The 25,787-nt window shown below is 55.4% G+C and overlaps 1 protein-coding gene across 10 annotated transcripts in view; it reads left to right on the top strand.

Moving 5' to 3' along the window:
• Window positions 1-25,787, top strand: part of Gse1 (Gse1 coiled-coil protein) — a 340,444-nt gene that overhangs the window by 280,074 nt on the left and 34,583 nt on the right. Inside the window, exon 1 of one of the 10 annotated variants that reach the window (XM_041650954.1) lies at window positions 15,941-15,958. The exons of 6 other annotated variants lie outside the window; for them this stretch is intronic. Coding sequence is in view for 2 of the 4 variants with exons in the window: in XM_041650950.1 (XP_041506884.1) it covers window positions 17,574-17,580 (7 nt within the window). In the remaining 2 variants the exon portion in view is untranslated. Of the gene's footprint in view, window positions 1-15,940; window positions 15,959-17,236; window positions 17,581-18,918; window positions 18,984-25,787 lie in introns of those variants that run through there. 3 more of the 10 variants (XM_041650950.1, XM_041650953.1, XM_041650951.1) reach the window with 3 other exon arrangements.

The following is a 25,787-nucleotide window of genomic DNA, read 5'->3' as shown; positions in this document are numbered from 1 at the left end:
GCTCCCATCTATGGCCTTTGCTTCACCGAGAAGGATGACCAAGAACATTCTTTCTGGACTTCTTGAGCTGCAAACATCCCCTTTGGGCAGGAGCAGCATGAGAGCTGCTCTTCATTGTGAGCAGGGCATGCCTTCCTGGAAAAGGAGGTGGCCCCTCACCTCGTGGACTCCCTCACACCCTACAGGGTGAGCGTTCCACAGCTGGGGAAGGAGCTAGTTTGCAGAAGGCTGGGTGCAGTGCGGCTGGGTGGGCCCAGGTAACTCCTTCCTATCACCTCAGCCGTTCCCCGTGGCTCAGACCGTTGTTGACAGCAGCATGCATGCTTCCCGGCTTCTCTCTCAGGTCCCAGAATGCACTTGGGAGATCCATAACACCATCCAGGTCCCTGAGAGGGCAGTTTCAATGGTCTTCAGGAGGAACAGGGCTATTGAGCTGCAAACCAGCTTATCTGAGAGAGACAGGATGAGGGTGGAGGGCCTAAAGCCTTTGGGTACTAGCATGAGTGGAACCTGTTAGGGCTGGGATGCCGAGTGGGCAGGGCTTTGTTTCCGGCAGGGCAGGATTCTTGGCATCCACTGGTTTCCCAAGGGAATGCTATTTATGAACGTGACGTGTATGCATGCACATGTGCATATATGATGTGTGTGTGTCTAGAATCTGGCCCCCAAGGAGCCTGCGTCCCAAAGGATACCCGTCTTCTCCCCTGCTCCAGGGAGGCCAGTGCGAGCATGGGTACTGCTTTCCTGGCATGGTATGGGCAGAGACTCAGTTCGGGATCACAGACCTGGAGTACTAGCAGCAGGGTTGTGGGGGTATTCCTGTGGTGTCGAAGCTTTTGAAAGCGCTGGAGATTCATCTGGATGAAATAGGAACCAGTCTTTCTTCTCCATGACTTACTTTCTGTCCACCCAGGGCTACAAGGACAGAAGGTTCCAGCTCTGCAGTGCCCCCCCACCCCACCCCCCGCCACCCCCGCCACATGACTGTTGCACTTTCACACTGAACAGCTGAGGCGTGGCAGCTCTGGTGTACTTTACCTCGTATCAGCCTGAGGCTGCGCAGTGGCTGGGGCCACCATCTCAGCTCTTCTGGCAGAGTGGGAAGAGCCCCACGTGACCAGTATCTGTGAAGGCCCGTGATCCAGCACAGGTGTCCCATGGACCCAGTCACAGCCCCTCTGCTTAGTCAAGGCAGATCCCAGAATGGGATCACAGCAGAGGAGGCAACCCCTTGGGGCTTTTAGGTTGGCTTTTATGCTCAGTATTCCACCTGGAACTTGGCATCTCGGTGCCTCCCCTGGGCAGTGAGTCTATGAAGAGTCCAGATCTGGCTCTTCGGATAAACTGTGGACCATCTCTGTGTCTGAGAGATGATGACTGTGACTCTCCATACGCAGATCAGTTAAAAGTCTGTGTAGGATGCACGGGGCTTTCCGATCAGAGGAAGCCAGCTCAGAGCGGGTTCCCCAACATCCCCAGTGGTTGCCCCACTCTTTCTTGGAACTTTCTCCCCCTGCTCAGCCAACCCAGGGAGACCAGATGGCTTTTAGGTGTCCTAAGATCCTGTGTCTTTTAGAATTGCAAAGGAGTCAGGATCTTCATCTTTCTCTAATCCCTTAGAAGATTTGGAAACTGAGCTCAGAGACCACACGCAGCCTGCTTGTGGCAGCAGGGTGACCAGCCAAGGAGTTGAGACAACCTGGATACCTTGATCTAGTGGGTGTGTCACTGTGGTGACTGTCACCTACCTGAACAAACCCGTTCTCACTGGGTGCCCTGGCAGGTGGTGCCTGTCTGGCAGCTGGCTGGAGGGACAGGCTCAGAGACACCTTGCCCTGCTCTCAGTAGGCCGGTAACCTAGATCTGCTAGGAGCTGGGCTTAGCTGTGGAGGTCCACCCACCTGCGTGAGCGTGAGCTCCTTCAGCCTCAGTTTCCTGACCTATAAAAGGGCCACAGTGGCTTCACTTCACAGATGCAGATGGAATGTGACTAAAGGAACTTACCAGAACTGCCAGGGCAGGGTCTTTGCCCCATCCAGCCTCAGAGACAGAGACAATGAACCAAACCTTTCCCCCCACCTCACCCTCTCTTCCCCTCCCCCAGAACCATCCAGCTAAGCAGGGGTGGTGGATGCCCATGGTCTTGGCAGCTTGCTCTCAGTTGCTTCAACCAGGATCGAACAGACCCGTGACACCAGGCTCTCCACCTCGCCCTTCAGGCCAGATGCCGTGATTTCTTTTCCCAAGGGACCTGATGTCATCTTGGGGGCAGCCAGGAAGGGGCAGAGTCAGGGAGGAGTTATTTCCACCGCTACCCCTTCCTTGCCACCCCCCCCGCCCCGCCCTGAAGCCTCCCACAGCCTCTCCTCCATGCCTACTCCCCCCCACCCCAGGCCCTGCCCTAGGCCAGCACAGCCTGTGTGAATGTCTAATCTCCAATTTTATTCTGCTGGGCTGCAGCCCATTTGCATAATCCACACAGGCACCCTGGTTTTAATTGCCCACAACTCTGCAGAAAGATCATGTGGTTAAGTGGTAAATCATAATTAGATAAATAATTGGTTTGGCCACAGCAAGCTGCTTCTGTTTCACCTGCCATCTGCTGGACCCGGTTTCTCTTCTGGCCAGAACAATGCGGTTCTGATGACAGAGCACACTGCTGCTCCCTTGTGGGGGCGGAGGGGGCTGAGTGGAGGGGCTCTGAAGCCGAGCCTGGAAAACTGCCCGGTTGCTGGGGGTCTCTCTTCCCCAAGCCAGGCGCGCCTCACACTTGCCGTTCATCACCCTGCATGGTTAATGTGTATGAGAGGCAGTTCTGGCTTTACTGCAGAAAGGGAAGCTGCTTGGGTCTGACGGGAGGGGGGCCCAGCCTGGCCTGTTTGGACGTGGGATCACTTGTGCAGAGTCTGCTTGGGTCTCCCCCGTTCCTTGGGGCTTCAAGGGGGCTGGTTGGTGGGCAGAGCTGGAGCAGGCAGACCTCCCTGCCCACCATGGTCAGCACGTCCATCTGCTGTTTGCTGGAAGCTCCTTTCTTTCCACACTGTCGGCCCATCTGTGAGCCAAGTCTCCGGGGGAACTGGGATGCTGGGCTGGTTGGGCCTTCCTGGGGGCTGCCTGCCATTCAGACTGGTCTGCCGGCCTTCAGCCCCCTGGATACCAGGACTGCTTCCAGTGGCTCTTCATTTGCCCATCCTCAGAGACGTTCATGCATGCATGGACCAGCGCCTTCACTGTATCATCCAGCACCTCCCCTGCTCCGAACCTGAGTGGGTCATGCCCAGGCTGAGCCATCTGGTCAAGGTCCTCAGGCTCTCCAGCCCAACCCTCACTCCCGTCTCTGCGCTTACGGGCTTGTTATGATCAAAAGACAGATCAGGTCAGAACCACTCTGCATGCCCGGTGCCTCATGGCAGATGTGGTTCTGAGTGCTTGTTACCAGCCCACAGACTATGCCCAGAACCCAAATGGAGCCCAGTGTGTGGTGGGGCAAACCCAGAAATGGTTTCTGGGAGAGCAAGTAGGTAGGGCGTAGGAGAAGGGCTGCCTCTGTGCCTCCCCAGACCCATGCTCCTTGGGGCTCAAAACTGATGGACACCAAGATTCCATGGCACTCCTGCAGCCCCTTCCCAGTCCACCTGCTCCCTGTAAGGCCTGATGAGCATTTCTGGGCATTGGTTCTAGGGCTTTCCTGCGTTTGCATGCACAGGGACTTATGGAGCTACCCTTCTCTCCAATATCCAGTTCTGCCTTCCCAACTCCACAGAGGACAATCTAGGTGCTCAAGGCTACGCATTTAGACTTAAAGCACTATGGGAATGAAGGCCACCTCTGCACCCATCCATCTGCCTATCTATCCATCCATCAACCTGTCCATCCATCCATCCATCCATCCATCCATCCAACAGCCAATCGTCCATCAACCTCTCCATCCACCCTTTTATCCAACCATCCACCCGCCTATACTTTTCTCATTCCTTCTATCCCTCTTCCTTTCTTCTGCCACCCACTCTTCCGTCCTTCCTTCCATGATCCCTCTATGTCTGTTCTCCCATCTGTCTCCTTACCCAACCTGAAAATGGGACCCGACCAACCTTCGCCTCAGACCCCCGTGTTGCCTTGTGAGGTGAGGTCCTAAAGCAGTTCACTGCGGGTGGGGAAGGAACCGTGGCTTTTGTAATGTTCTAGACTTGGCTTTTCAAACCCTAGGGGCGATCTGGGGGCCACACTCTCCAAGGCTGGGCTCTGGGCTCTTCAGACCTTCTGCCTGTGTCTGTAAGCACATGTGTACCACTGGGCTCAGCTGCCTCTTTCCATGGCTCACAGACTGTGGCCCTTGCTAGATCCAAATGTCCAGTCCCAGCAGCACTGGCACCGCTAGCCACACGTGGCTATAGAAACGTGAAATTAAATGAACCCAACAATTGTTTCTCAGTCATCCCGACCACATTCCAGGTGCTTAGTGGCCACAGGGGGCTGTAACAGCTTTTTCTGTGACAACTCAGAGGCATTCTTAAATCAACAAAGATGGGCTGCCCTCAGCTGTAACTGGATTCAGGCTAGATCTTTCTGGATTTGTCCCTGACTGGATAAGGGAGGGTGGTCTGAGCCTGGATTGGTGTTTTAGTTGCTGTCTGTGGTGGAGTGTGGCCTGGATCCAGTCACTTGGAGTCTCTGGCCCATCCAGGGGCCATTTGGTGGCGGTTGGGTCCCACTGCATCTAGGAATGGTGGGACTGTCCATGTTTCCCCAGGTTTATGGACTTTGTGGTAAAACCACAGACATGAAAGCAGCTGGTGCAGTCTGAGATATCACGGCTGGTAACTGACCACTGGATAGGGTTCTCCATTTTTCTCCAGGCAAACACCCTATGGGGGGCCTCCAGCTTCTTGTCCCCATGTGATAGCTTGTGATGTCTTAGACAGGGCAGCTTGGTGGGCTGCCTGGTCTTCAGACCTCCCTGGCTCTTTCTATGTCAGTGTAAGCTTTGAAGGTAAACCTCCCTCTTGCCTGGCTCCCATGGTGCCTGCCACCCAAGATGCATGTTAAAAGACAGTTTTAACCCTTTGGGAATAGCCCCGCTTGATCCATGGAGGCTTAAGACAGAGCCAGCTCTTCACACAGCCACATGGGGACGGCTGAGCCCTATTGTCACTGTAAGAGTCCCAACTAAGGCCAGGAGGGTATCCCTAAGTGGACATGGAGGGGCACCCTGGACTAGGGCTACTCCCTGTGACTGGGTGATGTGGGGACATGTATGTTCATTTAGTGGACTCTGAGGCACTAACCACTGTGTTTAGTGGACCATCCTCAAATGAACACAGAGACCTGTGACCTGTGGTCCCTGGGTGGCAGGGTGGTGATTGGTGCTAGCACCATCGAGGCTACACCACCCCTCCCCCCTGTAGCCATACTGCCTCCGGCCCACCCCTCCCACACCTCTTAATTATTTTCCTTGGCTGTTGTGAATTAAATCTCCCAGTAACCACAGGAGACATCTTTGGGTACGGCCCGCTCACATCTCCAGCACCCACAGAAGTTGTTAAATGAATAACGTTGACTTACTCCAGGGACCCAATTCTCTCTGAATGTAATTCCCCTCTGTTACCAGGAGCTTCTTGGAGAAACCGTAAAAAGAATAAACAGAAGTTCCTAACACTTCCTCAGATCCTGTTGGGAAGGAGGTGAATTACTTGAAATTAATTTTAAAAAGAGGATCACACCACAGCTTGATGACAGAAGGAGCTGGTGTCTTAGAGTGTTCTGACGTTTGGGGAGTGGGGAGCGGGAAGGGGGGCAGGGTCCAGCTAAGAGCCGGGTGGTTTGAGGATGTTGCCTCCCAGATTTCCTACTTCACAGGTGTGTCTGATAGAGGCAGGTTGGACAGTGACTCAGCCTTAATGTGGTGGTTTGGCCAATGGGTGCTTGCTGGTGGAGCCAGGGGATGCCAGGTACACAGTAGCCATCAAGGTGGCCTGTAGACCACTTGTCTGTGTTCTGCTCTGCTGTGGCCCTGAGCTACCTTGTCGGCCATTGTAGGCACCAGCTACCCTCTCCTCCTGCCCCTGCTCCTCCTGCTCTTCCTGCTCCCCCCTCTTTCTGCTCCTCCTCCCTTACTCCCCCTTCTTCCCCCCTTTTCCCCTTCCCTTTCCCCTTCCTTCTCCCATCTCTCCATCTGCTCCCATCTGACTTGTGCAGACTTGTCACCTGGGGGACAGGTGAGGCTGTCACCCCAACTGTGAGCAGGCAAAGCTCTTTATGTACCTTCTTTCTCTGACAGTATTGTGACAGCTGTCCCCATTTCATAGGCCTGCTAAAGTCTTCCATGGTCAGGCCTGGGAGCTGTGACCCTCTGGTCTGTGGCTTCTGAGGGGTTTCAGGTCTTCGGTAAATGTGTCTTCCTGTAGCTCTGCGCATCTGGCCAGGGACCCAGCTCCCTCTCTAGACCACCCAACGCTATACAGCAGCCTGGAAGAGAGCCTGGGTTTAAAGTGTTACTTTGGTTTATTAACAGGGGTGCTTGGGAGGAGGCAGAGCAGCATGGGGGACTTTCCCAAGGTCAGGAGCAGTTCTTTGGATGAGCCAGGAATAGAACTCCTGAGCTGGGCTGTGCTAACCCTGAGCTCAAATTGCCAGCCAGGCAGGTCAGCGTCAGTGCAGAGGGCGAGAGTGGGAGGGGGGCTCAGCTCCTGAGATGGGGAGCCAGCAGAACCTAAGGGAAAGCTGGGCCTTGCTCTCTGCGGGCCTGTCACTTCCAGGAGAGTGTGTTGGTCTGTGGTTGGCACTGAGAACACAGCCTAGTTTTTAGCCGATGCTAGGGTGTGTTGTGTGGGCTGTGTGTGGCTTTTAAGATCAACTGGGGCTGGTACGAAACAAAGTCACATTCATTTTCTGAGGCTCTTAGGAGGGACCTGATGCCACATAGATGTGCCACCCTGATGCTGGGAGGCAAGTGTGGTCATTTCTGAACCAGGCTCTCCTGAGTACTCCAGGGCTGCCTGTACCTCTTCCCACCACTTTGTTTTGGGGGTACACTTGGGCACGGAAAGAGGCTTCTGCCTCTCCAGGTGCTCATATCAAGGTGAAAGTTGTAGCCCTGCCTGGGTCTCTGAGCCTGGTGAAAATAGGGCCTGGTGAAGGGGGATGGGTGTCACATCCCTGGAAGAGGTGCACTTTCTGGTCTGGGACTATAGATGGGGGAATTGCTCAAAGTGGAGGGTTGGAAGGCCCAAGCAGGGCTCCAGATGCAACAGAGGTGGAGAGAGGAGGAGGCTGGGGGCTTGGGGAGGGGCTGAACTTCTCCAAGGCCCATCGTGGGGTCTGGGAGGTTAGAAATACAGTGTCTAGATTCCAAATATGTGGTCTTGAGGATAGAGATAGTAGATGATACAGCCTTCGGGGAGCCAGAGTAGGGCCCAGGAGAAAGGCCACTCAATGAACTAGGAGATGCTGCTTGCTACTGGAGGCAAAGGGACAGATGGCAGATGGCGGGAGAGGGCAGTCCCTGCTGCCTGCCAGGTCGCTGGGGGGTCAGAGGATGCCGGTGAAGTGGCCCCTCTGGGGCAGTTTTCAGTGAGGCTGGACACGTACACCCCAGTGTCTGCTCTGTGCGACAGGTAGGGAAGAGGTGCTTGCTTTCAGACATGACCCAGGCGCAACACTAGGTGGGGGCAAGGGAAGGCCCATCTGGGAAAAGGCAGAGCCTGAGGATGGGGAGAAACTGAGGCAGGGTCTGTGACTAGGCCTTGCTGCTGAGGCCTGCTGCCACTCACAGGAGCACTGGGAAGTGGGCCAGGAGCTTGATGCCCAGAACTTCCCACGATGAAATGGCTTGTGTTTAACCTTCTCTTGTTAGTGACTCAACCTCTGACACCAACTTCTAATGACATAAACATGAGAGCAGATGCCAAAGGATCCTTGCAGTTGCCTAGAGCTTACAAAGACAAGACCTGGCCTTAACCACGAGGACCCCAGAACCTCCTCTCCAAGCACTCACTCTGTGAAGGGCTCGCTCCCAGGGACATGAGGGCCGACTCGCCTATGTATTGTTTCCCTCCTGGAGTTTGCAAGTCATAAAGGCCTCTGGAATCTCATAGTGTCTGTGACAATTTGGGACTCTGATGACAGGCAATGGGAAGATCAAGACGGGAATCAGAGGATGGGAAACAACGGTGGGGAAGGGGAGCCCAGCCAGCTGGGAGCCCATGCCTGTAATCCCAGTATTCAGAAAGCTAAGGCAGGAGGGTTGAGAGCTGGGAGGTAAAGGAGAAGACCCTATTTCAAAAGAACTAAAGGAAAAACAAGAGAGTAATTCTTGAAGAATGTTCCCTGGGTGAAACACCAGCCTCGTGGTCTGCAGCTGTGACACAGGCTGTGTGTGTCTCAGGCCACAGAGGCACGGAAAGGGTCCTAGCAGTCAGCTGAGCATGGGTCCATTATGGGCTTTCAACCAGAGTCAGTGTGAGGAGCAGCAGGGAGGTTTGTGGTTTGAGGGGGCCTTCTCGAACAGTTTCAGCTCTCAATTGGCTTTGAAGTCTGCAGAGAGAACCACAGAGCCTGGACACCCAAGTACATTTGTAAGGGATCCTTAGGGTCTATGCAGGTGCGTGTGGAGACCCTGGGGGATACCCCAGACCTCTGTCTCCTGGAATGTGTGGCTGTATCTGTAGGATGGCCTGCCCTTCCCCTCCTCTCAACTGTAGAACACAGGGTCACTCCTAAAATGTGCTGGAGGGGGCTCCTGTATTTCTGGTTCAGAAGGTGGAAATAAACCCATGGGGTAGAACATGAGCCCCTCCTGGCCACTCTTCCTCAGGACAGGGGTCCAGGATTGGGGCCTCCTACCTACCTGGCTCCCCCTGCTCTTGCCTGGGCTGCTCCACCCCATCCCCCAGTCCTGCCGATGTCACCACTGTCTGCTTGGCAGCAGGTGGCAAGAATGGCTGGAAGTCCTGTGTGGAGTGTCACCACCCCTAGCTGTTTAGAGTTGCAGGCCTTGAGGCTGGGGAAGACAGAGGCCTATAGCTTTGGGGACCTCGGCAGGAGGGATGGAACATGGTGACTTTCTATCCTGAGGGTTCATAGCCACATGCTAATGCCACTTCAGCGTGTGTGTTTGTGTGTGTGTGTGTGTGTGTGTGTCCACAGAGCACCCGCCAGCCTGGGAAAGTTCCCTGGAGCAAGACTTTGATGGCATGTGACTGTTTCCTGTGACCATATGTCTGAAATGTCCACAGGCAAGGGTGCTAGAGGAAGGGGAGTTTCCAGGGTCTACTGGGGTCCCCTGGAAAACACCCACTCTGTCCTGGTCCATGACTTTCATTTTAAAGTGTACAGTGACCCCACCTCTAATTCCAAAAACTTAGGCGGGGAAGGGAAGAAGATCAAGCATTCCAAGTCGTTTTCAACTATATAGAAAATCGAAAAGGCAAATGTTGGGGGAGGACAGACACCCTTTTAAAATGTCCAGTGCTGGCTGGGTCAGGGAGGTGGCTCAGTGGGCTAGGATGTCTGCCTCTAAGTCTAATGACCGGAGTTCGATCCCAGAGCCCACATGGTAGAAAGAGAACTTCTGACAGTTGTCCACTGACCTCCACCCTAATGCTGTGCTGCACGGGCTGCACACATATACACACGAAATAATTCACTGACAAAAGTACAGTGTTCACACCTGGAATTCCAACTGAGGCAGGCAGGTCTTGAGTTCCAAGCTAGCCTGGGCTGCAGAGTAAAGCTATTGTCTCAAAAAAAAAAAAAAAAAACAAACAAAAAACAAAAGCCAACCCAGAGTGATACAGTCCAGTGGCATTTAGCACGTACACAGTGTTGTGCAACCACACGCGCCTGTCCTTCTTGAACCGAGCAGGCCCGTCACCCAGGAAACGGCCCCCATAAGAGCAGCCACCCCTCCCCCAGTAGCTGCTAATGCATCTGCTGTCTGCCTGTATGGATCTGCTCTTTCTGGAGATTGCATATTTGGGACTCGTGTGACACCCTTTGGGCCTGGTGTCTATCCCTCAGGACCGTGTTTTTCAGGCTTGTCATGTGGTCTGTGTTCAAACTTGCTTGCTTCTTTTTTCTTTCCTTCCTTTATCTGGTTTTCGAGACAGGGTTTCTCTGTGTAGCTCTGGCTGTCCTGGAACTTGCTCTATAGATCAGGGTGGCCTTGAACTCACAGAGATCCACCTGCCTCTGCCTCCCAAGTGCTGGGATTAAAGGCCTGTGGTACCACACCTGGCTCCTTTTCCTTAAGACTGGATCTGTGTGCTTTGTCCTGCTCCAGCCTCCTGAATGCTGGGATTATAGGCATAAACCACCATACCTGGCCTTCATTCCTTTTTAGGACCAACCACTATTCCAGTGAATAGATATACCATACTTTTCAAATTTATTCCCCAGCTTTCCTAGGTTATCATCACCCCTTAGCAGCTGTGTGTGGTACTGGAATGAACATGTATGATTGTGTCTATTCTTTGTCCCTGTGCTCAGCTACCATAGAACACATATCAGGACCCGATTATTTTTTCACGGCTTAGTATTCCACCATAATTTGGCTACTTGGCTATTGCTTCACAGGTGGACTGGACTGAGGACCTATAGATGTGTCTGGGGGTGACCAGCCAAGTCCAGAGACCTAAAGCATAAGGGGCTGTGCTTTCTTTTCTAAGCTGCTGGTCTGACACTTGTACCATTAGGACAGGATAAAGAGGTGACTTGGTCACTCATCAAACTCTATCTTTATTGATTTTGTTATTCCCTACCATTTCCTCCTCATGCCCCATGGAAGGAATTTGGTGATTCAAATGGTAATCCTGGTCCCTGAGCGTGGCTCTTTCTAGGTTCCTGTCCCCAGGTGGGGGTGGGTGGTGCTGTCTGAAGTCCAGCACGTACTAATGTCCCCCTCCTATTAGCAGGAACTGGCACTCAGGGAGCTGTATTCCAAGGCTTGCTCGTGAGAGTGGGAAACTGTTTCTCAAGCACTTGGTAGTATGTGCTGTGACCGTCCGGCTTGTTTTTGAATGATCGCTACCAGGTCCAGAGGCCACCTAAGAAAGGCGTGAGGGTCCCTCGGTAGGTGGGAAACCACACAGACCTGTGAGCTGTTCAAGGGCTAGCGGGTGGTACCGTAGGAAGAATGAAAGCTGATGAGGGGGTGTCCATCCTTCACGGTCCTCAATGTCAAGAATGGATACAGGCAGTCCAGGCCCAGGAACCAGATCTGACAGGAACAGGAGCAGGGAAGGGCAGCTTGCTCGTTGTAAATGGGGTTTTGTGTAATTGACATTGGTGAAGACGATGCTGGGAACTCACACGGATTACTGGTCACCACTCTTGGACACACACATTTGTGTGCATGCATGCGTGCGCACACACATACACACATGGACACACACGCACACTGCATGCCCTTGAAGCAAGGGCCCTGTTGTCTGTCTGGGCTTTTCTTTCCCCCAGGGCCTGCCAGGTAGACAGGACTCAATGAGATTCTGACTGTTCTGTGCTTTCATAAAAGCCTGCTAAAATAAGGCCACTCAGGGACAGGGCTTCCTGGCTCTCCATCACAAATGTTGACAGCGGGGTGAAAATGTGGCCAGGTTTCTCTCCAACGTGAAAAATGGGGAGTAGGCATGCAAGGAAATGGGAAACCTGGCATCCCACCTGGATGGCACTGTGTGCAGGACAAGGCCCCCCCCAGGTGGTGTCACCACCATGGCACATGTTAACCCCACAGACTGTCCTGTGTGGGTGTCTGGTGAATAGGCATGAGACTGCAGGCTGCAGGAGAGGGCTGTCCCCACCACAGGGGAAAGGCACTGTAATAGAGTTGGGGTAATAGACTGGGACAGCAGTAGTTCAGCTAGAACCCTCGGCCCCCCTGATGTAAGCACTCCTCAGGACTTCATAAGTCAAAGGAGATTTTCTGAGCAGGACCAGGCCAGGGCCCACTGGCATGCCATTGGTCACATAAATCTAGTACCAGCCGCCCCAGAGCTTCTCCCAGGAATCTCTGTTCCCTGGAGGGTCCAAACACTCCCCTTCCACCCCCTCCTCCCCTGCCTGGCTCTGGCCCAGCCATATAAAGTTTAAAGGTTTTAAATGCAAATATTTCTCTTTTATAGATGCCAGCTGTCTCCAGAGAGCGTGACTCCTCCCTGCTCAACTTCATTGTCCAATTAGCTTCCCATATCTGAGTACTAGAGAGCTGGGGGGGGGCGGGGGAGGGAGGGAGCTGGGCTCTGAGCTGGTGGCTCTGAAGGCTGTTGTCTGGGGAGTGGCTTGGGGGTAGCCTGGGTGGAGGGGCCTTGAGTCTACCGGGTAGGAAGCTGCTCCTGGCTGGGGACTAGGGGTGGGGTAAGGGGCTGTGTCACAGGGTGGAGGCCTGGCCAGGGTTTGGTACAAATTTCGAGGCTGCGGGTGGAGATGCAGGAGCTGGGGCAGTTGGTGGCCAGTACATTCTTTTCGTGTTTAGAGACATAAAGGCAGGCAGCCTGCGCACACTGGCTCCCTTCTTCTCCCCTCAAGTGCCCTCTTCCCGCCCGCCTTCCAGCCGTACGCCACTGCGTCCCCATTCACCGGGGCTCCGAGGCGCTCACAAAGCGAGGCAATTAGAATTGAAAATCTATGCAAAACAGCTGTTAACTGATTGCAAAGGAGTGCAGCTGTGTGCGGGGCGCGGGTGGGAGCCGGCGCTGAAAGCGCAGGAAGTGGCGCCGAGGCCCAGGGTTAAGAGGAAAACTCCCCAAAGTGCCGAGGGGGATCCGGCAGGTCTTAACCCTTTCCTGCTGCCTGGGTGACCTTAGTCCCCAGTAGCCCTTAGACAGCGTCTTAGATGGATGCAGGAGGTCGGGTCTCCACTCTAGAACACCGGCTCCCTTCCACGTCCTGCTGTCCTCTGTTATGTCCTGGGTCAACACGCCTGTGTTCCAGGAGCGTAGAGCCTCTTTGCCATCCCAGGGCAGTCACTGCTGTGAAACAGGGTCGTCTCCCTGCCCCCCACACACTCAGACTGGGTTGAGGAAACTCTGAAACACCACCACCACAGAACTTCACCCTCTAACCCCGAGAACAGTTTAGCAAAGATAAATGCAGCTTCCCAGGCCCTGCCAGGAGACCTTAGGACTTGGCTGGCCTATCATTCCGGGCCCGCTGCTACCCGAATGGGCAAGGCCAGACTGAAAAGGTGACTTCCGGAGGCAGGGATGGGAAAGCCTTCTAGGAAGCTAGACTTCAGCTTTGAAGAATGGTCACTGATGTGAGACAGGGAAGGAGCAAGTGGAGAAGCTTTGAGGCCTTGGTAGCTGCAGTGGAGAGAGCATGGGCCTAGTGGTGAGGCTGGCTGGGGGCTGGGCAGACCCCTCTCTCTACGCCTCAGCCCCCTCCCCACCCAGACGGTTTTCAGGTTACTAAGTGTTTATCCAGAGACATCAAAGAAGCATAGATGTTAAAAGAGGAAGCAAGTCTGCCTTCCCTTCCACGGGGCTGCTTCATGGGGCAGAGCTTGAACTCAGAGACACCCCCCCCCCACCCAACGCAGCCTCGGGAGTCACTGGGGTGACAAACCCTGCTGAAGCTTTCTTAGGGGGCTTTGGGAATGCTGCCGGGTGTAGTAACTGTCTGTGGCAGGCTTATGTTCTGATTTCTGAGCCAGAGGCAGGTTGATTAACATTCTCTGGTCTCCTGATTCTTGGGTAGTGGAGGTCACCACCTGCCTCGCCAAGCCTAGAGGGTACTCCATGACAGCTCAGCACCCCTGTGCTGGGAAAGTCTGTGTCGGAGTCTAGGGCTCCGATACACGGAGATGCCAGGTGACTAAGAGGAGGTGACAGCCGCCTCTGGTGAGAGCAGCTGGTCAGAGTGGAAAACACACCTGTTAGGTTTTTGTTTTACGTCTCCCTGCTTACCCCCAAAGGAAGCAAAATAGCAAAGACCCGAAGGCAAGATGCCACCCCGGCACCCAGGGCTCCCTTCAGATAGGGCTGGCATCTGTGCAGGCTCAGGTGGGAACCTGACCTTGGTGGGGATGCCCTGATCTGCCAGCCTGCCCTCTCACCTTCCTAGCCCTGCTGCCTCACGTGGCCTGACCTGTGAGCCTCTGGTGTCTGCCCTCTGGTCTTTCTGAGCTGCCTGCCGCTGTTGCCGTTTTCAGTTTTGTTTCAGGGGAGGCCTTGTGAAACCGCCCCAGGGACTGCGTGTTTGTCCGGTGGATAAGTGCCACACCTGTCCTGGTTATGTGGCAGCACGCTTTTATTTCTGGTAGCCCCTTTAGGCCTGGAAACCCCTCCTGACTCGGGTTTGAGGTTCATCTGTCCTGGGGAAGGTTTCTGAGATTCCAGGCTCCCAGAAAGGGTGGGATTTGCAGAGACCCAGCTTACCTGTGAGGGGCTAGGGGCTCCTGCTTTTTATTCTTTTTTGTTTGTTTGTTTTTTGAGACAGGGTTTCTCTGTAGCTTTGGAGCCTGTCCTGGAACTAGCTCTTGTAGACCAGGCTGGCCTCGAACTCACAGAGATGCGCCTGCCTCTGCCTCCAGAGTGCTGGGATTAAAGGCGTGCTCCACCACCGACCGGCCTCCTGCTTTTTATTCTAAGAGGCCCAGCATGGCAGAACCCTCAGTAGGAGAGCTGAAGAAGGAGAGGGTGAGCTAGGAGGCTCCTCCCACTCCCTGGGACTGCCCCTGGCACTTTCTGTCTCAAATCCTTTCTCAGTCAATTTTTCCCAAGCAAATGGGAACTGAGGGGGAAAAAAATCCACAGAGGAAGCCAGGCAGCGGTGTTGGACCACACCTTTAATCCCAGCATGTGGGAGGCAGAGGCAGGCGGATCTCTGTGAATTCTAGGCCAGCCAAGACTACACAGAGAGGCCCTGTCTGGGAAAAACAAAACAACAAAACAGAAAAGAAAGCCACAGAGGGAAGTCTGTGTGGTTTAGCCTTGTTGGTGGGAGTGGAGCAGCTGCTCAGGGAGGGGGAGGGCAGCCAGGGGAGGTTAGCATAGCCTTGGAGTCAGGAATTAGTAGGCTCCGTGCAGGGCACAGCTCGTTAGCAAGGGGCCACATGGCTGCAGGAGGACAGTTTCCACCCATAAAACTCAGAGGCCCTGCTCTGGGATTACTGATTTCCTGGGGCAGGGTGTAGTTGATAGTGAGTGCCATCCATCTCCTGGTGGCTGCCAGCATTTTCTGGCCTGGGTGCACATAGCTGGCTCGCTGCTGTCCCCACGTGGCCACTAGGGGTGTCTGTCACTCTTGCTACCTTGGACAGTCTGGGCTGGACTGACTCCCGGTTAAAGAAGCTGAGGAGGATGCCCGGTTCACCTGCAGACTTGTAACCTTGAGCACTTCTGGGCAAGTTGAGTTGAAGCCCCGGTTGCAGGGGACAGCTTTAGTAGAACCGGAGTGTACTAGAGGGAGTGATCAGCTCGAAAAAAAAAAAAAACAGGTGGTAGTTCGTAGCGGTCACCCACTAATTTATTGATTGGCCAGTCTGGTCCCCAGCAAACAGGTGAACGGACTTGGCCTCCAAGACACCCCTTCCCAAGGGAGAAAGGTGCGACAAGATTTGTAGGAAGAGCCCGGTGTTGTTACCTGGGGAACCTGGCCTGCAGGCAGCGCAGCCAGGTGCGAGCTGCTCATTTACATGTCGCTCCCCTCCCCCACAGCCAGTAATCCAGGTGGGAAAGGGGCTGGACCCGCCCGGGAGGTTTTTCATTTTGTTTTTACGGCTCGAGGCCAGTTGTTTCTTTCTCCTGACACCTCCCTGTCCTCCCCTCCCCCTCCTGCGCGCGCTTCCCGGCGGGTGAAGGCGCCTCTCCTCCTCGGAATCCCCGACGCCCGGGGAGCCCGGTGCATCCGCCGGACCGCGAGCATCGTAAACTTGCAGGGGCCACACTGCCCGGGGGTGGCGCAGATTAACGTGTGGACCGAAGGCCACGGCGCGTGTGGGGGGACAGGGACCGGGTGGCCGCAGGTAGGAGCAGTAACTCGGCCTGCCCTTGCCCGCCCGTTTCCCTAGTCGTTTGTGGTCGGCCAAGGGGCTTGTGTAAGACTGGCCCGGCATGCACCCCCGCCCCGCGGCATCGGCGGCTTCTGCTGGCGCGGGCCCCGAACGCTGCCCGCCGCCGGCGTCATCGGGAACAGATGGACGGGGGTGCTGGCGCCCGCGCTCGCTCCCGGCGCTGTCCCGGCTGGCGCGGCGGAGTGGAAGGCGGGGGAGGCGGCGCGCGCCTGCGGAGCACTGCGCGGGCATGTCCCGGGGCAGGTTTGGGGTTGGCACCGCGGTAGAAAGTTGAAACCCTCAGCGGCGCTGGGGTGCCCCCCCCCCCGGGTGCGGTGGCCTCCGGGCTTGAAAGTATGAAAGCGGAGGATCAGAGAGCTGTGCTGAGAGGGCGGGGTGGGGGGGGGACCTCGGGACCTCGCGGCGACCTTGCCACCTTGCTGGCTGCTCCCTACATGCCGGGCCCGGCCTCGGGACCCCGGATGCCAGCCCAGCCCTTTGAGTCCGCGCCTCCGGGGTGGCGGGAGGGGGCTATTTGGGGGACTGGTCGCCTGCGCGCCCGTCGTGTTGGGGGCGGGAAGGCTGGGGCCCACAGTTCTCCGCGCCGCCTGTGGGTGCCGAGGAATTTCAGGACGCTCCCTGAGTCATCCCCGTGAAGTGCCTGGGTGAGGTAGGGTGGGTGGGGGCACCCAGAAATGGGAAGGCGGTGCGCTGGGGCCGGTGGCGCGGTAGGTTGTGCCAGTTTCTGGAGGCGGCGGCCTCGCCTCGGACCGCAACCCCAGCTACTTAATGATGCCCCTGGCGCAGCGGCGCCTCCGTGGACTACAGCTTCTCAAACATGGGCTTCTTAAAGAACTCGACCCCTGCCGTATGGCCTTCCCCCAAAATTGCTTGAAACGAGACGGATACTTTGTAAAACTTTGGGTCAGAGGCTCGCAGCCTGAGCTCTTAAACATTAAGTCTTTGGGGTAATAGGTCACACATCTTGGAGAACCTGGGAGGTCAACGGCCTATATTGTGTGGTCCCTTCCACCCAGCTCAAGGAAAGGCTTCCTGAGCGCTGGGTTTATCCCTCCCCTCGCTTAGTGGGTGGCCAGGTGCCAGGCACTGTTCCAGGCGCTTGGGGAGGCGGCTGTGAGGCTAGGATATGGCAGGCATGCTGTAAGCCACTCCTCTCTACTCTTGGCGACGAGTGGCCTCCGAGCCTCTGAGATCCCGGGACAATCCAGCCGGGGTCGCCAGGAGCACGGGGGAGGCACCTACCCGGCGGGCTGTGACCCTGCTGGGTGCTCCGGGCGGTCCGTCGGTGCGCGCGCGCGTGCGCTTGCGGCTGAAACCCGACACCTCCTGCCGGCTGAGGTCAGGCCGCCGCGAGCGAGCCGGGGCCGGGGAGTGGGCGGCGTTGCGCTTGGGTGTGTCCTCGGCGGCGACAGCAGCAGGTGTTTCTTGGCCCAGGCCCCGGAAGCTCCACCTCCCCGAGCGGCCGAGCCGCCGCCGCGCAGCCCCGGGTGAGATAAGCAGTTCAGACCAACCCGGGCGACGGTGGCTCCGGTATGTGTCAGGCGCGGCGGAGCAGCGGAGCCCTGGCATGAAAGGTGAGCGCGCGGGTGGGTGGGTGGGCTGGCGGGGGTTCCCTCGCTCCCCCACCCGCTCAAGTTTGTGGGCTCGGGAGGGGCGCCAACGGCCGGGGCCAGGTCCCGCGGGTATGAGGGCTGGAAGCGCGGGGCGCGCGGCCGACCCGAAGCCTCACTCGCGGTTGCGCGCGCGCGCTGGGTGCAGCGGGGTCTGCGGCCGCGGAAGTGCGCGGGGAAAGTGCGCGGGGGCGGCTACGGGGCGCGCGGTTGAAACAAAACTTTGGATGGGGCGGGGGCGCCCAGGCAGGTGCTGGGGACCGGCTTGCCTTGTCTGGGATGGCCGCCCAAAGGGCCTCGGCGCCCCCCGCCCGGCCCTTCCCGCTCCGCCTGGATGCGCCTCCCCGCCCCCCGCGGCCGCGCTGACGGCGAGTGGCCCGCCCGAGTGGAGCCGATTCAATTATATTGCAGCACCAGAGACACCTCGTCGCCCGCCGCCTCTCCGGCAGGCTAATTAAATTCTCTTCGTGGAGGCGGAGCGGGAGCTGGGCTGCCCTCCCCGCTGCCCGCCTCTTCGAGCGCGGGGAGGTGGCGGGGGCCGCTTAGGACCGCGCGGAGTAGGCTTGGGGCCGCAGGTCTGGGCATCGGAGCAGGGAGCGAGCAAGGGGCGCCCCCGCGCACCTGCCGCCCGGGGTGGGGGTGCCAGCCCGAGTTGGGTCGGTTTGGCGCTTGCAAACCAGCCTTTGTCTTCGTATGTTTAAAGCACACTAAACGCTTGCTAGCCCCTGCGGTGTCTTATCTGCCGCGGTTGGGGCCCACACAGGTTGGGGTTTGAAAACAAAAAGCGGGACCACCAAATGGAGGGGGGGGGGGAACCCAAGATCCTTTTGTAAAGGGGACCGGAACAAAAGGCGCAGCCTCGCTCTAGGAGGGAGCATTGGGCCTAAGCCGATTTCCAGCACCGGGGGACAAAGAGGCAGGAGGTCCTGGCTGGGCGCTTGGCTGTGTCTCAATCTCCAGCCTGAGACTGGTTTACCCCCTCTTCTCTAGGAAGACAGGGCCCCCCTGGCGAGCAGCCTTCCTCTGGGCGTCCGTGTTACTTAAGCTTGGCTACTTAAGTGTTGCTCAGCCTGTGTTTACAGCCGCCCCCACCCGCAGGCGGGGGAACCTGAGGCGCTGGCTGCGTCTGACTCAGCCACTCAGTCGCCCCGCCACAGGTGAGGGGGGCCGGGGCACAGGCTCCGACTGGCAGCGTGTGTCATCTGCTGTGCTGGGTGTCACGCCCCACCGGGTGGACCGGAACAGGGTTGCTGGCAGGCTCACTCGATGGAGCTCTGCTGTACAGAAGCCGCTTGCTCAACACTTCTCACAGCCACCGGGTCACGCCTGACCACCTCCTGGGGGGTGCCCTGATGGCTTGGTACAAGGTTGGCTTTTGTCGCCTGGTCTGGCAGTTGGAGCAGAGGAGGCTTTGGGGGGGGGGGGGGGAGCGGGTCTCTGGTGAGCAGCCAGCCCGAGACCGGGGTCAGCCACGCCTTCGGAAAGGAGGTGGGAGGCCTGGCCTGGCTTTGGGCTCTGTTCTGTCTGCCTCAGGGCAGGCTCTGAACCAGGAAGGCAGAGAGGCCAGAGCAGGCCCTGACCTGTTGGGGGCAGCTATTAGGATCCTGGCCAGTTAGGGTTGAAAGGGGAGTGTAGTTCCTTAAATTTAGCATTTTAAAGCTGATAGGAACTGGGCTTCTTCACGTCCCGTTTAGCTAACCTTGGGACTGGCCTGGGGCGATTCTGATGCCTCTAGGTGGTTTTTAATTGGTTTAGGGTGGCTGGAAAGTTAAAAAAAAAAAAAAAAAACCTGACCCTTTGGAAGCCTCCATTGCTCTTGGCAAAGCTGTCCCCTCTGGCAGGCTGGCGGCCTCTGGCCGTAACTTCCCTGTCTCTGGAGGAAGTTGGAAGCTGCAGATCTCAGGGCTGTGTGGTTTGAGAACTGCAGCCACCTCGGGACTCTGCATTTTTGGCCAGAAGGAGCGAAGAGGGCTACACCACTGGTAGACCTGGGGCCTGCACCTCCCAACCCAGCCCACTGAGTCCCTAGCTGCCCTTGACCCTTCAGGCAGGTGTGGTCCATTTCCCTACTCTGACAGAGGTCTAGCCTTAGCCCCTTGCTGGCCTCCTCCCCTTCCTAGAGACGCGGGTGAGTAATAGCCAGCTGCCACTTTTCCCCCTTGCCCCCAGGAACCCGCAGGGGCTTGTGGAGTGAGCCAGCAAGGCCGGTTTTTCCTGGCCCCATCTGCAGCCTTGGAATGCCCAGGCTGGGTAACTCCAAAGCCTGGTGGGATTGGATGGGAAGCCTCTTGGGGGGGGGGGGGGGGCATGTTAATTACCAGTGTTGTGGCAACAGCCACAAACCCTCGGCTAGGCCCAACCCACCTCTTTTCCCTCTCTCCCTCCCTCTCCTGGGCTCTTGGGGCGAGAGCATGTTTAACCTGCAGAGATCGGTGTTTAAGGTGACATTTCAGCCTGGTGGCTGTGCGGCCGACCTGCCGACTCGCTTTAATTTCTGCCCCTATGGAGTCTCAGATCTCCGAGGCCTGGCCAAGTGCAGCCCGCCAGTGCTGCTGGCTTCCCTTCCCCACACTGGCCGTTCTCCCCGCCCCCCCCCCCCCCCCAAGACACACAGGCCACAGCCTGAGTGTTCCTGTCAATGAGAATATCGAGCGCCTCCTCTGAACCAGCCTTGTGCGCGCCGCCGGGAGGGTGTGCAGACAGATGAAACGGGAGTGCATCCAGCAGCAGCACTTGGCGGCTGCCAATCTGCGCTTGGGGTGCCTTTTAATCTGGCTGCTACAGCTCTTCCCACCCCAGCCAGGTGAAGCTCCTTGAGCAGCCATGTCTGGCAAAGGCCCTATCATTGCACAGGTTGCCCCTGATTCTCTGGCCAGCTCTAGGTGACACCTGCCCCTCCCTCCCTGGTGCCTGTCTCTGTGTGCCCACTGTTTAGGGAATAGAGGAGAGCTAGCTTCAGGGAGACTGGGACTCGGGCCTGAAGGAGTGGTTGTAGCTAACGGGGAAATCTTGAACACTAGAGTGTTCTCAGTTACCGTGAACTGTGAAAAAAGGGGGTCTGGCTGTAAGGGATTCTGGGGAAGGAGCCATCATTAACTGGATGTGGGCTGTGTGGAAAGGGGGCTCTGGCTCAGGAGTATCATTATTGACGACAGTTTAGAAAAAAACACTCATATCCAGGCCATGCCTCCATTCAAATAAGTCTCTGTGTCTGTGGTGGGACTTAACATCTGTATATTGTTATTTACTGTTTAGAAGATTTATTTTTATGTGTTTGTATGAATGCCTGCGTGTGTGTCTGTGTACCATGTGTGCAGTACCCTCAGAGGTCAAAAGAGGGCGTCAGATTCCCTTGAAACTGGAGTTAGAGTTGATTGGGAACCACAGTGTAGGTTCTGGGAATCAAACCACTGTCCTCTCTGCAAGCTGCGAGTGCTCCTAACTGCTGAGCCATCTCTCCAGCCCTGTTTGTTGTGTTTAGATAGTCTTACTGTGTAGTTCTGGTTGGCGTCAAAAACTTTGTGGACCAGGCTGGCCTCAAATTCAGGATCTGTCTGCCTCTCCTGGGTTTAGAGGCTATTACCACAGCTGAACTAATTTATTCACAGAGCCTCTCATTGTGTAGCCCAAGCGCTCTGTCTCCTGTCTCTGTGTCTCTGTTCTTCTCTGATGAGGTATTCTGCCCTGGCTGGTATCAACCTGCAGTCTGAAGATGACCTTGAACTTCTGATTCCCCTACCTCTGCTCCCGAGTACTGGGATTAAAGTGTGCCGCCACTCTTTATCAGGTGGCGGGGATGGAGCTCGGTGTCTTTTCCTTGCCAGGCAGTCACTCTACCAGCTGGTCTTGAACTCCTGATCCCAACCATGCTTGGCTTTGGACCTCTGCACTGTCTTATTCCACTCCCACCCTTGGTCCTCCTGCTGGAAGGTCGTCAGCCTGGAGATGATCTGGACCTGAGTTGTATCTGGTCTAACTATGTCCTGAGCCCTTCCCTGTGGGTTTGCAGTTGGCTCAAGTTGTAATTAGTGGGGACTTAGGAGGTGCCAGGTCAGAGGGAGGGGCTACAGATGGGTTCCAGGGCTGTGAGATGGACATGTGGAAGTCCTGTTTCGGGGATGCTCAGATGCAATGATTCGTGTGCCCCAGAGTGGGCAGAGGCCAGCAAAGCAAGAGAAGGGACTAACATAGCCTAAGGGTGGGATGATTAGCTGGCTGGCTGCTCTGAATTCTCTCAGCCTGTGTGTGGGCTTGGGCAGGTGCCTTGACTATCAAGTGTGTGTTACTGGTGCTTATGGGACACCTGGCACCCACAGTTCCCATAAAGGGTGATAGTGTCCCTGGAACTTGAACGTAGATCTAGATACTCTGTCCTCTTGGTGGGCAGAAGGGGGACCCTTTTTCTGTATATAAATAAGCCTTTGAGCCATGCTGCTAGGTGGGGTTACCACTGTTCTGGAGTGTCACCTGCCCCTGGGATCTCCAAAATCAGCTGGAGTGCCTGTGTGCACAAACATACCCTCTCCCAACCTGCTGCTCCCTCAGGGACCGTGCACTAGACTTCAGGGCTGAATTTGGGAGGCGCTCCAGCACACCCTGCCCCTCATCTCTGCCTCTGCACTCGCATGGTGAGCCTGTGGATGCAAGCAGCAATAAAAACAATCGATCTGTGCGCTTTTGGTCAGAGCCATATTGATGTTGGACAGGTTAAGCCGTCCCAAAGGAAAATCCATGTGTTGAACTGAGGACAACAGGCTCACAAGTTGGGGCAGACTGAGGCTACAGATGGCAGCTTTCGGAGCTCCTTCCAACTGATGCTGGCTTCCCTTTCCTAGTGGTGTTGGGGGCAGGCACTGGGGCCTGCAACACAGTTGGGGCAGGTGTCTTCCCAGGATCTCCCAGGGTGTGCTGGGCAGCCCGAATCCAGACACTTTGCAGCCAGATGGGCATAACCTGAGTCTTTGCATCCAGATGAGCTCTGGCCTCCCGAACCAGGTCTCCTACTTTGTGGTCAGACACTGGACCCATGGGGCAGTCTGCCAAGCTTGGAGAAAAGCCAGGATCCAAGTTCTGTCCTGTCCCTACTCCAGATCTCTCCCCAAGGGACAGGTTGCTGGCTGGTGTGAAATGAAGACCCTGTTTAAACACTTATTTCGAGAGTGAATTCTTGCCATGGGCTGCTGGTGTGCGCCTGGCTTTGTGTTTTTGCCTTGGGGGTGTGGTGTTTTACTCACATATAGTGAGTGCATGCAGGTGTTCCTCCAGGTGCTAAGACCTGAGGTCTATGCCCTGTACTCTGCCACCTGTTTGTTGGTGGAGTCTGGTCCCCACTACAGGGTTAAGAAAATGGTCTAAGTATCATCCCTGTAGCTCCCAGTCCCTGAATGGCCAGGAATGACCCTGGTCAGTCTTCGGAATGCCCCAGGGTGACCACTGACCTCGCCTGGGTTGGGGAGGTGTATGCTGTAATTGTTTCCCATCCAGGTGACCCTTCCCCAACTTCTCTTTTCCCAGAGTGTATGTCTGGTAAGCAGAGCTAGGATGATAACCATTCCTTAGTCCTGGGGCCTCAGACCTCATCTCTTAGGTGCAGTGTACCCCTTAACTAAAGCGCAGCTCTGGTTTCACTAGCTACTTGCCAGTCTCTGGGTTCAAGGTGCCGAGCAGAAGGCTTCAGATGGCTCAACTTACACTTTGAACTTTATGACAGAAAGCAGTGCACACTGGGTAGAAGTCACACTTCAGTTTTTTTGTTTCTTTTTGGGGCCAGGGGCGGGGTATGGAAACTACAACCTTGTGCATTTAAGGCATCTGCCACAGAGCCCTATCACCAGTCCCTCCCCCTCTTTAAGATTTGTTTTCATTTTATATGTATGAGTGTTTTGCCAGGTGTATATGTGCACCATGAGCATGCGGTGATCTCAGGCCAGAAGAAAGTGCTGGATTCCCTAGTTAGATGGTTGTGAGCCACCATGTAGGTTCCAGGTACCCAAGCCAGGTCCTCTGCAAGAATAATAAGTGCTCTTAACCACTGAGCCATTTCCCCAGTCCCCCCCCCCCCCATTTGGGGGATGCTATTTTTGTTTGAGAGAGGGTCTTCTGTAACCCAGGCTGGACAACTATAGCCAACTGACTGTGTAGCAAAGATGGCCTTGAACTTAGAGCCTTGCTAGGATTGCAGTATAGACAAATTCATTTCACTTACTATGAATCGGAACCTTCCTCTAGGGTACTGCTGTTTGGGGGTGGCCACCTCTCCTGGTGCCAGGAAGCAGCTGCTGTCCCAGGTTAGCTGCTGGTTGTAAGGGGAACTTTGTGGACCACTACCATGTTCAGTAGGTTATGGTTGTAAATACACTTTCCATTCTTTTTTTTTTTTTAATTTATTTTTATTTTGTGTGCCTTGGTGTTTTGCCTGCATGCATGTCTGTGTGAAGGTTGTCAGATCTTGGGAGTTACAGACAGTTGTGAGCTGCTGTGAGGGTGCTGGGAATTGAACCCAGGTCCTTTGGAAGAGCAGTCAGTGCTCTTAACCGCTGAGCCATCTCTCCAGCCCCCAGTTTCCATTCTTGATATTTTCTACTTGTGATATAGCTAGGAGCCTCAGTCTTATCTGTTACTTTGTTTTATCTTGCTGAGACAGGGTCTTACCATGTAACACACGGCTGGCCTCGAACCCTCCAACGGCTATGTAGATCAGGCTGGCCTTGAGCCCACACCATGGGCCTCTGTTTCCCTACTTCCCTATTGCTGGGGTAAAGTTGTGCGCCACCATGCCCAGCTGTTTCCAGCTAGAGCCCATGAAATAGACTGGATTTGGGGAAGTGGGCTGGGGGGTTCTGAGAAGTTGACTGGAAGTTTCCTGGTGTCCATCCCTTATGCACCAAGCCTCTACCTGCATGGCAGTTCCCAAGTGGGAAGGGAATGTGGAGATAAGCCTTTTAAGTCTTTAAGACTGGTTAAACAGCCCTGAACCAAAACCCCTAACCACTCCAAAATCATAACCAGTTGTAAACACTGACCTGGTTCCACAGTAGAAAACTCTATACTGTGAAACTGTCCCATACCTCAAATTATTAAAATTACTCTGGGGTTGAGAATGTGGCCTAGCAACGGTTACTGATCTGGCGTGTTGGAGGCTGTGGGATCACTTCGGACTTGGGGTTGGCGAGACAGCACTTAAAGCATGTACTGTTCTCAGAGGGGATGCAAGCTAAAAGTAAATAAACTCACATTAGACCTCGTGTCTTCATGTGTAGGACGCATCTGTGGGTCTTGTATGTAGACTTGGGTTGCTTCTCCATGGGAGCTCATGGTGAACATGCCGATATTCCAACACTGAGGATCCCTGCCCAAGCTGCTGGTCCCATTTGTTTCAGGTCAGGACTTTGCTGGCTCTCACCTGCCCTGGGGTGGAGGTGCTGATGAGGGAAATTGATCCTGTGTTTAGCCACCCTTGGCTGTGAGTATTGCCTCCCCACATGGGAATCTCTAGTAGCCTGGGTCTCAGGCATTAGGCCATCCTGCTACAGGGCTGGGTCAAATCTGGGTTGCACACCAGAGTTTCCCCATTAGAATTCTGCAGGATGTGGGTATGCCTAAGCTGCCAAGATTATTTGGGTGTGGATGGTTGGCCACTCAGGTGGACAAAGAACACGTGCAATCTAGAGATAGTAACCTCTTTGTCCGGGATTGTAGCTGTTTGTGGAGGAAGTTTCTCTCTCAAGGAGTCCATCTTGGCCTGAGGGTACTTGGTTAGTTCCACCCCCAACCCCAGTGAGACATTTAATGATGCCTGGGCATGGCATCTTGGGTTTTGAAGATGGTAGAAGAGTCCGATATTGAGACAATGTTCTGGAGCTTTCTTTCAGTCCTCGAGTGACTTTGTCCTAGATAGATGATACTTGTAGGGGCACTCCTCAGAACTCTGCTGCAGGGGTCTGTAGTCCAGGTTCATGTACATTGTCAGTTTACACACAAGTCCCCATGTGTCACTGCACTAGGGACCCAGCTGCCACTTAGAACAGCTGGTAGAATGGACCTTTGTGTCCAGGCAAGCAGGCCGCTCCTGAGATACGTCCTAGCCCCCAAGTGGATATTTTTTAATTTTAAAATTACATTTCTTTTGTATGTGTGTGTGTGTGTGTGTGTGTGTAGGTCAGCTTGTGAGT

The sequence above is a fragment of the Microtus oregoni genome, unplaced genomic scaffold, assembly GCF_018167655.1.
Source record: "Microtus oregoni isolate MIOR12 unplaced genomic scaffold, Mior012 000004F_ref0000308, whole genome shotgun sequence".
Classification (NCBI taxonomy): domain Eukaryota; kingdom Metazoa; phylum Chordata; class Mammalia; order Rodentia; family Cricetidae; genus Microtus; species Microtus oregoni.
Note: the sequence above shows the minus strand (reverse complement) of the source record. Positions and strands in the feature narration are given on the sequence as shown.